The following is a 16,068-nucleotide window of genomic DNA, read 5'->3' on the forward strand; positions in this document are numbered from 1 at the left end:
TAAGCGTTCCATAACAATATATTATTAAAAAATCACTTTAACACTTTTCTTCTTTTCTCGATTGAGTATTAGTCTTTGTTGTACAAATAAATTATTACAATCACTGAATACATAGTTAGTGAAAAAATTATCACATTTATTAACTGAATTAATAATTTCCAATTATAAAAATAACAGTTATCCAAGAACATTCAAAACCCATCTCTTTAAATTAATGATGACATTTTCAAGTAGAATGACATTCTAGTAATGTGTACATATCCATACCAGTGTGAATTTTACTACACGTAATTTGCCGTGTAAAGACAGAAAAAGTAGGGATACACGTAAAATATTTGCGAATTATGTACCCATAGCCTTAATTAAAGTGAATATTTGTTGTAGGTACTAACAGACGAAGAAAAACGACGACAGTTCGACAACGGCGAAGATCCCCTGGATCCGGAATCGGGTAAAAGTCACATGCCAAACTTCCATCACTTCCAAAGTTTCCACGGTAGTCCGTTCCAATTCAAGTTCCACTTCAATTGAGTCGATACATCTCTCTAGTGACAATTTTTTATTTAATTTGGGCATTAACGTCCGACACTTTGTAAATACTGTGTGATATGTGCAATTTAGGTCTATTTTTCCTACCAAGAAAATTACGTTTTTGTTTGTAGACGTAAATTGTTAGGTGTATAATATTTATTTATGTTTGTTTTCCACAAACGGGTAGTAACTGTGAGGATTGTGCTGAAATACTTGCAGGAACTGGTAGAAGCTGTCAAAAATTTGTGCCATTTAGGTTGGCAGTTGTACGATCTAAAGTCTTGAAGCTCAGTAGGTTTTAAAATATGAAAAAATCCATCACACTAAATTATTTTGGTGCCATACACTGTTTTGGACATTCGTCACTTCTATGTGTCTTCTTGAATTGATTATCATTTAGTGTACCTCAATAAATGAGGAAATATGACGGTAAGAAAAAAAATTGCAGTCTTGATCGTAAAAGGTTCTTTTTTAACGATTGTGATCTTTTCACTATCTTTTTAGTGAGTCTACTACTATAATAATTTAAAAAGTCAGTCTTTTTTCAAACGGTTTTTTTAGCAGCAATTTTGATAAAATGTTGAAAATTTTTTAATATATCTTCAAATTGCAGCCTAAAAGAATCGACTGCGATCTTTCTAGTCACTGTTTGGGCAAGTACGGTTGTTTAAATAATCGCTCTCTGGGATAAACAAATTCATTAACTTAAAAACTATTTGGTCGATCTAGGATCTAGCTGAGACTTAGTACACTTTGCCATAATTTTAAGTAGATAATATACAGTGATGAGCGCGCTGATAACCGGCAAAATAGCTCAAAAGATGGAAAATGTATTAAGTTGTAAGATAAAAAGAAATGAAACTACTGGAGGTGGGATTTTATCGGTATTAACTTATAATTTACATTACTATTATGGATAGTTTCCACCTTTATAACTTTAAACGTCAGCTAGTTTACCTCGGTCATAATTCTAATTCTACGTATGACGTTTCTTCAAACTCAGATTTATCAGGTTATGTACCTCTTCTTCTTTTTGGTTTATTGGCCTCTACCTGCATGGGTATTTTGGCCAGCTCATTCTCTCAGAATAAAGAAAAAATCCCTTATGCCCGGTTGCACCAACAGATCTTAAGCTTAAGTCGAGAATATCATAAGAATTAATATAATATAATAATAATATATTGCAATAAGAATACCACAATATAATAATAGATATAATTGATAATACGGTAAGAATCTAAAATTGTGGTGCAACGTAAGTGATACTCAAGGAGGCCCTATCTATAACTGGAGCTTAGCTAAGCTGGAGCTTAAGATCTGTTGGTGCAACCGGGCATTAATAATCTACATCTACATTTATAGTTAATATCGGACAAATACAACAAAGTTAAAAACTTTTCTCGCTCAGGAATAACTACCGACTATTACATAATCTGCTTCTACTTCTTCTTCACCTTCTTTGATTAATTGGCAATTTTAGGTTGTTATGGCACAAATAAAACAGAGGTAAAAACTTTCATCTGACACAAATAGACGTCAAACCGAAATTTAATTTCAAACTAAAACTGTCGATTATTCCAAACTAAAATAATAAAACACACAAGAAGCATCAGGTCCTAAAACTAAACATTTCCAAATTCACAAATACCTATAACGAAACCATTTGACTGAGTGCCAATTAACTAAGTATAAAATAAATAATATTAAATTCCATAAACTGCCACATGAAAATGCTGCACTGATTCTTAGAAGCATTTCCCGAACTTCTAATCTGATTCTCCTCCATACAACTACTGAAGTGGGCTCTAGTGAACGTTAAATTAAACTATAACACTTCGAGTTCGAGAAGTGGTTTTCTACGGTAAACAGAAACTTGTTGCTGAAAAAACAATTCGTGGAAATCATGGTTTTAACGGTAGAAGAAAAAGTGCAAATTGTTGTCTGGCATGCTAATGGATTACCAGAGAACATGATCAGACAACAATTTAGAGATATGTACCCAAATAGGCCAACACCAACACGATCGACAATTCAGTCTATTGTACGTAATTTTTTAAATTATGGATCCGTGTTTACTCCAAGAGGAATTCGTAGACGACGAGAGGTAAACCCAGATTTAGAACTAAGGGACACTTTGATTTGTGCAAGTATTGAACAAAATCCTACTCAATCAACATCTTTTCTCGGAGAACAGTTTGGACTTTCAAGATTTACAGTAGGTAAAATTTTGAAAAAGCATGGATACCGTCCCTACAAGTTACATAAATCCAACGAACAATTCCCTGGAGATCAATATCGACGTTTAGAATTCTGTCAAAATGCAATGGAAATGTCACATCAAGATGAACATTTTTTACAGAATGTTTTGTTTACCGATGAATGTACGTTTTCACTGCATGGACGTCACAATTCAATGAACACTCGGTATTGGTCTCGAAGAAATCCTCGTCAGATTTATGTCGCTCGTACTCAGCGTCCTCGAAAAGTAAATGTTTGGGGAGGCATAATAGGGAATCATGTCATAGGTCCATTTTTTATAGACGGTATGTTGACTGGGCGGAAATACTTGGAACTTCTGCAAAATCAAATTGTCCCGGCCCTTCGTAATTTACCAATACCTTTCGATTCCATATGGTTTCAACAATATGGTTGCCCTGCACATAATTCTCGCATCGTCAGGGAATATCTCAGTGCTACTTTTCCTAATAGATTGATTAGTGGCCACGGAGATATTTTCTGGCCTGCAAGATCACCTGATCTTTCACCTTGTGATTTTTTTATGTGGGGGTATATCAAGTCCAAACTATATGGAATTGAGGACGATAGGCCTAATACTCTCCAAGAATTACGGGAAAAGATCTCTGATACAATGAGAGGTATTAGTCCAGAAACATTATCTAATGTTAGACGGAATTTTTACAATAGGCTGGGTTATTGTTCCGCTGCTTATGGTGGCTTATTTGAACATTTTTTGTAAACAGATTCATTTAGGACTTTTTTTTTATTTTTGTAGAATTTTTTATTTTCGAAAGTATGACATTGTTTTTTCAGTAAGCGTTTCATGTTTTACTTTAAACTACTTCAGTGCTGCAGATATACAACGGAGATGTAAGGTGGACAACATTAATAACTGGGTGAAAAACAGAAGAATATAATGGAACGACCACATAAGCCGAATGACAACAAATAGAGTAGTCAGGACAGCGAGAGACGGTTCCCCAATAGGAAGACGATCAGTGGGAAGACCACGAAAAAGATGGAACGACAACTTCGGTAGGCACATTGAAAAACAGACAGAGTCATGTCTACATAAAATGAAGAAGAAGACTTTAAACATTTCTAATAAAGACTAACACAAATGTTAAGTAATTCAAAGCAAACAATATCTGCATAATTTCAAATTTTAATATTTAATTATTGCAATAAAGTCATAAATGTGGGATTTGAAACAACCTTCGACAATTCTGAAGTGACAGGAGTGAATCCGAGACGTCTAAAATCATGGTAAATAGAAATTAAGTTAATTTTAGAATAAAAAAATTACTATGAATTAAACTGTTTTTATTTACATTTGCTTTATAGGGCTTTTCATCGATTGTCATTTGTTTCGAGCTTTTGTATAATCTGTGTATAATATTAATATACAGAGATTATACGACATATGACAGCTAGAAACAAATGACTGTGAATGAAAAGCCCTATTGTCTTCAATTGATTTTTGCTTTATGCGAAAAAAAAATGTCGTATTAACGTCAAACGTAGTTATGAGGAAAGCAAAATATTGGAAATGAAATTGATAAAATAATAAATAATTTGAACAATATGTCAAAAATTACGTACGACTAGATAATTCAGTGTTGCTGTATGGGTGGAGGCCTGGACCTTAAAGAAAGACATAAGCGATCGACTTAAAGCATTCGAGATGTGGACCTGGCGAAGAATATTAAAAATAAGTTGGGTAGATAGAATAACAAATGTTGAGGTCATCAGAAAGATGAAAAAGGATAAGGAAACCGAGGCCACATTACGGAATCTTGTAATGATCGGCAGTTGCCCCTGAGCTAGAAAGATTTTTGCCTTTGTTGTATTTGTCCCATTATAATTCAAAATTGCCAATTAACTAAAGAACGAGAAGAAGAAGTAGAGGCAGATTGTGTAATGGTCGACAGTTATCCCTGAACGAGAAAAGTTTTTACCTTTGTTGTATTTGTCCGATACCAACTCTAAATTGTAGGTGAATAAGGGATTTTTTCTTTATGCCAAAACGATGGACTAGCCAAATACTCATGCAGGTAGAGGCCAATAAACCAAAGAAGAAGAAGACGTACATAACCTATTGAAACTAGGTTTGAAAGAACGTCATACTATGTAGAATTATGACCGAAGTTAACTAGCTGACGTTTAAAGGTATAAAGGTGGAAACTATCCATAATGGTAATGTAAATTATAAGTTAATACCGGTAAAATCCCACCTCCAGTAGTTTCATTCCTTTTTATCTTACAACTTAATACATTTTCCATCTTTTGAGCTATTTTGCCGGTTATTAGCGCGCTCATCACTGTATTACATGTCACCATTCAAAAAACAAAGTGTTCAATATTTATAAATGGACCGTGATAGTGTGACGTCAAAAAGGTTTCCAAACAAAGCAAAAGTTTGACGCCTGTCAATTGATTATACACGTAATTTGTGTAATCATTTTTAATTTAATGTTTTTGAAGTTATACTTCTTTACGCTCGATATGAGGGTGAATTTTTATATGTTAAAACCTACGATCCCGGCGCATGCGCATTATAACTTTGTTCTGATTGGATGTTCAAATGACATGTCAAAAATTATTCAATATGTCGGCTGTGGCAAAGCTGTGGTTTGATTATTTATGGTTGTTGCGTTTTGAAATTTGTGTGAAAAGAAACAACAAACAAAAGTTAGTTAATAGTTATACTGCCTTTTTAAATAGTTTTCATATATATTTTTGGACTTTTGGACTATTTTGGACAAGGACTCATTCTAATTTGGTAAGTAGTTTTTATTATAATCATATTGTAATTATACATTTGGATTAGGTTGGAATAAATTTATTTTCTCAAGAATGGGGATTTTAGAGAGAAATCCGAAATTAGGTCCGATTTTTATTTTTAAATTATGATTTTTTGGCGTAGATTTATTTATCTAGTAGGTATGTAATGCTTTGATTTACATGCTTAATTTGATTACCAACAAAAGTTCTACCAATCTTCATCTCATATATTGTTTTCGTACTGTTTTGTTATATTTTAATATTTTCTTCCACAAAAATCAAACTACATAATTCGATTTAAATTCAGAATAACTGTCAAACAGTAAAACGTTCAGTTGACCTATTTTTCCGCATGACAAATAATGAGTAATTGGATGAGTGAGTCTAGGCTTCGATTACGAATCAAAGCGTCCCCAAATTCGCGGGTTCGAATCCCGATGCAAGCTTTTATTTTTTTATGCATTTTATGATTGTAAGTATATTTATTATATAACTTTTTTTTTCAGAAAATGCGTATTTAAAATTTTTGCCAACAATTATTATCGTTCAGAAATCATTTTTTTTTTGTGGCATTTTTCAATGTGTTTGTGTGCGTTTTATTCTTTTATTTTTTTTTTAAATTTTTGGTATTGTCTTAATAAAAATTTTTGGAAAGTAGTAAGTATTAAAATTAGTTTAATATTTAAATAAAATATAAATAAACTGTTTAAAGTACATTATATCAATTTCGTTAAAATCACATAATATGTAATAGAAGTATAACTTCTTACGTGCGTACAAAGTACACACACATTCTTTTTTTTAACAATCATCTGCACATTTTTGCTAAAGACACAATCCTTGTTAGTCATATCAATCATATTGCTTTTAATTTTATAGATGTCCTTACACAAAATCAAGGATTTACACACTACATGGTACTTACTGCGTTTCTTCAGGTTCTTAACCAGTCCCTATTTGGAAATATGGTGGGAAATATACTATGAGCGTTGATTACAATCACGGGTACCCAACACATAACCATTTTGTAACAATTAAACATCCTACAAGCAATATATTCCAATTATAAAAACGAAAACAAACACCACGTGTGAATTTTTGACAGATTTTTGCTTTGTTTGGAAACCTTTCCAGAGTAGCCAACATTGATTTGACGTCACGACTATCACGGTCCATTACTATACTTAAACCCATCTAGTTTAAGATGACAGATTAGATGTCGTTCAGATACTTTACAGGTCTTCTATGATAAATTATATGATAATTAAATAATGACCGGTCAATGTAGAATCAGGAATTACTAACGAGGGGTTATTATAAAATGGGGAGGATTATAAAAAAATGATGCTGGAAATACGTTTTTCAAGAATATTATTAGCTAACTGAATAGTAGACCTTTAATGGAGTTTTATATTTGAACGAAACAGTTTTTAACTTTGGTATATTTGGTCCTAGTAAAATTATGTGGGGGAGGGGGAATCATAAAGTCGGAAATATTTTACTTCTTGTTACGAAAAAATTAGAAAAATTCATTTACTCAAAAAATATGATTACCATTTTCGAATTAATAGCTTCAATCACTTCAAGGCGCTTATATTTCACCTTTAAGAAATTCTCTACTTAATGACTTAAAATATAATATCTGTAAAACTAAAATAATTACACTTTTATAAAAAAAAGAACTTATTAGAATACCACGTTTTTATTATTTATAGGGCTCAATATAAAAAGTATAATAAAAACAATCATTTTTCAAATCAAAATGTCAATTTTAAAAACAAAAAGGATTTTCGAAGCCGGGAACGGAACGAGCTCCCTGGGAGCCAGGGATCCTAGCCACTAGACCATTATTTGATTTAATATATTGAGATTAATATTTGACATATAAGTTAAATGCCATTACATTATTTAGTTCAAAATGGATTAAAATAAAAAAAAATAGCTGTTAAATATTGCATTTTAATCGAGTTCTGAGCTATTCTGAAAATTTCAGGTGCCTAGGTAGCCTAGAAGTATGTTTAAAATGGATTACAAAATTTGCGGACATAGCGACAAAGACCAAGCCAAGTATATAAAAACGTTTTAAAAATATATATGTCTTTAGAGCTTGATAGAGTTGTTATTTAGGCGTATTCATTCGATTCTACAGGGTGTTTCATTAATAATTGTCCATATAGTAACTGGAGAAACCTTAGCACAAAATACGAAGATTTAACCTAAAACACTTAAATAAAATATGGTTCTTTACCGAGTTACAGGGTGTTTTATCTAAAAATTTAAAAATTATTTTTGCTTAGCATTTTAAAACTATTCGACGTATCCTTTTCATACTTGGCCGAAAGGGCGACTACTATACACCCTACTAAATTATGATAAACAAACGTTTCTAGCTACTACCAGTGGCGTACGACAGGGGATGGTGAATGGTTGATGCTTCTCAAATTCTACGCCACTGGAGAAATTACTATTTTAGTGCCATTTTTAGATTCTCCAATACTTTCTACGTAAATAATATACTCTTCATTGGTAACGATAAAGTCATTAGTTTACGAGATATTTGAAGTTAAATATGAAATGGCACAGTTATTTTGATTAATTTATGATATGATTCATATGATGAAAATTTAAAAATTATTTGTACCCAGTACTTTAAAACTATTTCGCGTATCTTTATCATACTTGGCAGAAAGTGTAGGTACTGTACACCCTACTAAATTAAGATAAATAAACGTTTCTAGTTACTACCAGAGGCGTACGACAGGGGATAGTGGCTGGGTGACCCTTCCCAAATTCTACGCCACTGGCGAAATTGCTATTTTAGTGTAATTTTTTTATTTTCCAATACTTTTTATGTAAATAATATACTCCTCATTCGTAACGATAAAATGATTAGTTTTCGAAATATTTGAAATTAAAAATGAAGCGACACAATACATTAATCAAAATGATCTTGTCGTTTCATTTTTAATTTCAAAGATCTCGAAAACTAATGACTTTATCGTTACGAATGAAGAGAATATTATTTTGATAGAAAGTATTGGAGAATCCAAAAATTGAACTAAAATAACAATTCCGCCAGTGGCGTAGAATTTGGAAAGGGTCAACCGTTCATTTTCCCCCGTCGTACGCCTCTGGTAATAGCCAGAAACGTTTATTTAACATAATTTAGTAGTTTGTGCAGTACCTACACTTCCTGCCAAGTATGAAAAGGATACGTTGAATAGTTTTAAAATGCTGAGCAAAAATAATTTTTAAATTTTTAGATAAAACACCCTGTAACTCAGTAAGTAACCACATTTTATTTAAGTGTTTTAGGTTAAATCTTCGTATTTTGTGCTAAGGTTTCTCCAGTTACTATATGGACAATTATTAATGAAACACCCTGTATATGGTAAAACTAAACCGTAATTATTATACATTAGACTGTCTACACGTTTGCAAATTTTCAGCATGATCCTCATGCCTTAGAACTCGCTTACCGATTCTACGAACACGCTCACCAATAGTGCCGTTTTCTTTTACCAAAATTCGAACTTGCCATTAATTATAAGAATATGGCGCACTTAAATAGGAAAGCAAAGAAAGTTATTTAATATTTTCTAAGAAAAATTCGATCGTTTTGTTCAATTAGTAACGCTGATTAAGTAGGCAGTATTTTTGTTAAAATCGTGTAATCATCCAACTATCTTTGGATAGAAACCGCATGTTTCCATTTCTTTGTCATTTACATCCATCTTTGTTCAGCTAGTGGCGGATCTACGGGGGAATTTGCCTTCCCCGACAAGAAAAAAAATTGTTGAAACATAAAAATATATTAGCTGACATGAAACTTAAACCATAGATAGGCAAATTCAACCCAATAAATTCGCTAGTTAGTAAAATTAAGAGAACTTAATGCATATACGTTATTATTTATGTCTTGGTTGGTGTTTCATGAAGTTCCCCCCAAGGCAATAAATCCGCCACTATGTATGTTCACCCTATTATTTGAGGTTATGTATATAAATTGGACATACTTACAGTCGGAAAAATGAAAGAATACACATGAACGATCACATCAATCACTTATTTTGTATTTGCTGTCTTTTTCTATAAATAACAAACGTTTGTGATAGAAAAAGGTAGCAAATACAAAATAAGTGATTGATGTGATCGTTCATGGGTATTCTTTCATTTTTCCGACTGTAGATCTTGTGATCCGTATCCATTTTCCTTAGTTTACACAAATTTGTATTCATTTGCAGTTGTTAATACTTTGTCCAACAAATTAGACACTGGATCAACTGTATTACATAATATAGAATTAAAACTCACAGCTGTTAAAGTGCTCCATGATGTCACTAAGATAAATTGAACAGTAACGCCGAAAGTATACAACCCTGTCCCAGTCTTTTTAAAACGTTAATTCTTTCTTATTGTTTATATCAATTCGAACATTACCTGATTCTAATACAAATCAGTAATTATTCGACTATGTCTCCTGCCCATTCCTCTTGACAATTTTTATATGCTGGTTATACACACCCTATCAAAAGCCTTTTCATAATCAACAAAACAAGACCTTCCCAAGTATATCTACTGATTAAAGCAGTCTTGCATTTTAAAACCATCTTTATAACTAAAATAATATAAATAGCTATTGACATGTGACAGCAGAATCTCAGATTTGAAAAAAATATACATTGTACATACAATTAGGGGGTATATTTTTATGCATTGGAGTTATGTAATATATCCAAGGATAGCAATGGGGAACAATAGCAACTAGCCAAAAATTGTTTCTAGTCAAGTTGTTTTATACAGTGATGAGCGCGTTAATAACCAGCAAAATAACGCAAAAGAATGGAAAACATAATACATTGTGAAGTAAAAAGAGATGAAACTAGTAGAGGTGCAAATTATCGATATAAACAACATGTAAAAATTAACATTACATAGTTTCCCACCTTTAGACGTATCGGAGGAGTATGACAACTGTCACTGTGGCAGGAGAATCTTATAAAATACTCCTGTCACAGGCGTCTAAAGATGGAAAGCTATGTAATGTAATGTTAATTTATACGTTTATATCGATAATTTTCACCTCTACTAGTTTCATCTCTTTTTATTTCACAATGTATTATGTTTTCCATCTTTTGCGTTATTTTGCCGGTTAATAGAGAGATTTTGCAATTCCGTTATGGTTATCGTTATACTACGTCTGCGCAGTAGCGAATATATGATCCGTTATCGTTATTAAACATAAGGGATTCCGTAATTTACGGAGGTTTAAAGTGTGCTTATCGTTATCGTTATAGTAATGGTTAAATTGCTTTGTTGCCAGAATGTAAAAAAATCGGTAAAATTACATTTACATAGATTCTAATTTTGATTACCTATAAATTAAAATATCAAAAACTGTTAAGTATATGCTTAAAATTACAATAACGTTGTGAAGTGAGGTTATGTCTAAATAACGATAACGATGACACGAAACACCTACTTGACAGGCTGCAAAAACTCTGCTTTTTAACGTTGCCGTAATCGTTATGCTTAATAAAGTTAACCATAGCGGAGCCAAAATCAGCGGTTATTTTAAGAGGTGTAAAATCTCTCTATTAGCGGGTTCATCATTGTATAAACACTCCCACAGTTTAGCAATTGTTTTATTTCTACAATAGAATATACATATTGTACATACCACAACTATAGTATACTTATAACTGAACTTCTTCAAATGCATATGTCTCGAAGTTCCTGCAGCTTTTTACAAGATTCAGTATTTATTTAGTAAAAAATGAAGTCTTAATTTTTAAATAAATTTTAATACATTCATAGTTGGCAAGTATATTCGCTCCCTGTGTGACTATAGCGCCATATACCCCCTCGCATTTATTCGGCATTACTAGACAAATTAAACATGTGATAAATAGGTAAACAAACATTACATCCGTTTATTTTTAGTAGTACTGGAAAGGATTGGGTTTGTTCATGATTACTAGATAAAAAAATTTAAAGATAACTAACAAAACTTTGTAATATTGAATTTTTATCGCCAGTTGCTCCAAATGTAGATACCTTACACAAAAACTTGCAGAAAAACTTCCGCTGCAGTGTTGTCAGCGTTTTATTATTTCTTTGAGTGAAAACTAATTAAAAATCAAGTGTCTGTAATGTATTTTTCTACTAATCCTCAACTGAAAAAGTTTTTGTAAAAAAATAGTCCAATAAAAATGACATTCTTCCATCAGAATCTTCCTGTTATTTTTTGTAACCTTAGGTGGTAACCAGTACTGGAACCAGAACTGTTTAATGGTCTTTGTGTGAAGTCTATCATAAAAGATGTAAAAATACCTATATCAAATTTAAATTATTCTTTTGCATTTGTTTTAGTTTCTTAAGTTTTTAAGTACCTGAATTGCACTAAATGGCTCATTGTTTTGATGCTTGATAGAAGTTGTATAAAATGTATAAACATGGACTGAATCTTTATAGACCATAACATTATTGTTCATACATTGTACATATTTTTATTAATTATTTAAAATAAATATTTATAAGATATATTCAGATTTGATTAATTCTGTCCTTCAATCCAAAAATATTTAATTTTTTTTTAAAACAAAATTGCCTCGACCCTTTGCGATGACGGAGTAGTGATCGAGGCAATCAAACAAGGTGGAAATAAAATTATCCAGGTTTTGGCCAAACTTTTCACCGAATGCATTTACCAAGGAAAAACCCCTTCTCAATGGAACAATGCAGTCATTGTTTTATTGCACAAGAAAGGTGACATAACAGATCTAAAAAACTACCGTCCTAGGAGTTTGCTATCACATTTATATAAACCTTTCACAAGAATTATCAAAAATAGACTGGCTAAGTTAGATTTCTATCAGCCTAGGCAAGCTGGATTTAGATCTGGATATAGCACTAACGACCTACAGACTGCAGACGATACAGTACTCCTAGCTTCTACTCAAGAAGATCTGCAAACACTTGATAGTATCGTTGAGAGTTGTAGAGAGGCAGGTCTGGATCTGAACATACGGAAAACCAAAATACTCGTAATAAGTAAACAACAGCATATAAAACCGTCTATATATGTAAATAATACCAAACTTGAGCAAGTTAATAAAATCGTTTACCTTGGACAGCAATTAAATTGTAACGCAGAAAGTCACGCCGAAATTAGATCTAGGATAGAGCAGGCTAGAGCCGCTTTTAGAAGGATGTCCAAGGTGTTATGTAACAGAGACCTAAAATTGGCATTGAGGATCCGCCTACTTCGCTGCTACGTGGTATCGGTCTTACTTTACGGTGTCGAGTCCTGGACTGTGAATAAAATCGATCTAAATCGCCTTGAGGCTTTCGAAATGTGGTGCTATAGAAGAATTTTAAAAGTTTCCTGGGTGGAGAAGACTCGAAACTCCACAATACTAGAACGTATCAACAAGATTACTACTGAGATCATAAAAAGCATCAATCAGAGAAAGCTGGAGTATTTCGGACATGTAATGAGAGGTCCCAAATATAGGTTGTTACAAAATATCATGCAAGGAAAAATAACAGGCAAACGCAGTCCAGGACGAAGAAGAACCTCATGGTTGAAGAACTAGCGAGTTTGGTATGGTGTTGATACAAGCATGCTATTTAGGGTGGCAAAAATTAAGATAGCTATGATGGTAACCAACGTTCTGAAAGGACATGGTACATGAAGAAGAAGACTTAAGTGGTCGTTACGACCACTTACTGGTAATAAAAAAAACCCGATAGAGAAGTCTGCGAAATACAACAAACCATTGGCACGAATATTCGTGGACACCTGGTTTCTACGCTCAGCAACATTTTTCGCACTTTTAATTATATTGGCTAATTATATTAGTCCTGGTTACTGGATAATTGTCAAAGGCCATATTCCAATACAAATTATGAGAAGAAAAATTAATATTAACCTTTAACTACACGCGCTGGCGTACTTTGTACGCCAGGGCCCGGATTACGTACACTCGATACGCATCGTATCCGCCATGTTTTACTGTAGCGCCTTATGGGAAAACATGGCGGATACGATGCGTATCGAGTGTACGTAATCCGGGCCCAGATATAAGAATTCTACTGGAAATATTATTTAAAAATTTAATTTTTGACCTTGCTTATTTTTCTAACCTATCACTGGAATGTGCTTTACAATTTGGTTTTAGTTTCGTTATAATCGGCGTTCTGGAAAGATCGTAATTTACATTTTATTATTTGTTGTTTCCGGTGGTGGACAATATACCCCAGGATTATATTACTATAAGTCGTAATATAAGTACATATTTTAATTGTTTTTTAGTCATGGCAAAAAATATATTTTTCTTTGTAAACAATACTTTTTCTCCTGTAAAAAATCACATTTAAAAAAATTTTTTATTAGTAATTTTATTTATCATGGAATCCAGTTATTCCATGATTCCAGTTATAAATCCCAATTGGCTTACTAAAAAGGAACTCCAAGTATTCACTGATGCCGAATAAGGTTTATAACAAACAACTAAGTGTATTTTTTCAAAAAAAATTAAACAAATCCGCTCTTTTTAAGTGTATTTTCTTGTGGCGTACAAAGTACGCCACGCGTGTAGTTATGTTATAACTTGATGCGCGGGTAGTTAAAGGTTAAGGTTATGTTATTAAAAGGTAAACAATTGTATGTAGTAAATAAAATTAATTATTAAAATGCAGTACTGCAAGCAAAATACAATAAATTAATTTACTTTTACATAATAATTGCATATCATATCAATATTGTGGAGCAACATATAATTTTTCTTCTTCAATGACAGTAGGTATGAAATATACGTCAATTTGACAATATGAATTATTTAAGAAAGTTGCAAGATTTTTCCGCTATTCGCGCACGATCGTTTCTCGTATCCCCTCCAAGTACTTGCACACCGCGAATAGACTATCGCTACACTAGCAAGATAAAATATATCTACCACAAGGCAACGGCTAGCGTAAGGGTAAGAACAGAACAAGTGGGTCGCGGTCGATATCAATGTAAAACAAACACATTGTAGTGAATGGAAGAGAACAGAGCAGGTAAGTCGCGGTGAAGGTTTAGCGCGATGCCATCTAGGAGGTTTACATCGATGCTTTTGAAAATAAAATGAGTTTGTTTTACATGGATGTCTACTGCGCGGCCTACAAGGATGCTTCCCTGTGATTGGTCCGTTCGAAGCCAAGTTGTCATTAACTGCGCTATCTGAGTTGATACTTTTTATAATATCCGCTCCGAGCTTCGCTGGTATCGCCACCTACCTACAGGATTACTAGTATAACTTTTACCGGAAATTTTCTGGAAAGAAAAAAGTGTTGCCTATACTCTGTGAGTTTCGCTGGTATGTCTGCTATCGCCATCTAACGGTTGACTATATAGTGTTCCTATTTCGGCCGGAATTTTAAAGAGGACAGTAGAAAAGCAAATAATAGTTGTTTCAAACTTATTATTTAATTCTTATCGTGTAATATTTACAACGTAAAGAAGTAATTGGATTGTAATCGATAATTAATAGCAGTAAGTACAGAATTTATTATTCATTATGATTATTTTTAAGATTTTGCTTATCGTTTTGACGTTTATGTTGACAACTAATATTAGAAAATTTTTTTTTTGATATACTGCATTTTTACAATCTACTCTAAACACAAAGTAATAAGTAAATAGTCTGAAAGTAAATTAACGTGAATTAGGTACCATCCAGTGACGGTTCTCTAAGTATTATTCTTTATTGTGGTAGGTCGTCTGGCCATATTCTCTTCAGTCTTCTTTCAGCAAGTGGTTGGGTGAATAAATTATTTATCAAGTCGTTGGTGTGGTCAGTGGTGCGATTTTGATATTTTATTGAACGATTTTTTATTAAGTCCTTGATTAGTGGGATGTCCAGATCATTGTGGAGTGTCTGGTTGGATACATAGCATGGAGCTTTACTTATCATACGGAGAATTTTGGATTGGAATGTTTGGAGTATCTTCGTATTTGAAGGTTTACTGCAGCCCCATAGTTCTATTCCGTAAGACCAAACTGGTATAAGTAAAGCTTTGTACAGAAGCAGTTTATTTTCAAGAGATAACTGAGACTTCTTGTTAAATAGCCAGTTCATATTTTTTAGTTTAAGATTTAATTGTTTACGTTTAATTTTAATGTGCGTTTTCCATATGTAGTCCTGTCGCCAGGGGGGGTACAACGGCCTTCTTAATTCAGATGGACTTACCCAAGTTTTTTTTATGTATTTTGGCCCGTAGAACACGAATTTTTTGGGTAACAGTTGATCCAGATGTCGATAAGATTGTTATAAACCAAGAAGTTGAGGAATCACATAACAGCGATTTCTCGCAAAACAAAACATTTTTTTGTATTTTTTGGGTCATTCTAACCAAAAAATGTTCCTACAAGTTTTTTCGTAGGATGCATAGTTTTCGAGATAAACGCGGCTGAACTTTCAAAAAATCGAAAAATTGCAATTTTTGAACCCGAATAACCTTTGAATAAAA

General features: G+C 32.7%; 1 protein-coding gene across 1 annotated transcript in view; it reads left to right on the forward strand.

Annotated features, from left to right (window-relative positions):
* The window catches only part of LOC114327567 (dnaJ homolog subfamily C member 3), a 33,607-nt gene extending 21,511 nt beyond the window's left edge, over positions 1-12,096 (forward strand). Inside the window, exon 5 of the mRNA XM_028276242.2 lies at positions 385-12,096. Within this exon, the coding sequence (XP_028132043.2) occupies positions 385-531 (147 nt within the window). The 3' untranslated portion in view covers positions 532-12,096. The remainder of the gene's footprint in view (positions 1-384) is intronic.
* The last annotated feature ends 3,972 nt before the right edge of the window (positions 12,097-16,068 follow it).

This window comes from Diabrotica virgifera, chromosome 8 (genome assembly GCF_917563875.1).
Source record: "Diabrotica virgifera virgifera chromosome 8, PGI_DIABVI_V3a".
NCBI lineage: Eukaryota > Metazoa > Arthropoda > Insecta > Coleoptera > Chrysomelidae > Diabrotica > Diabrotica virgifera.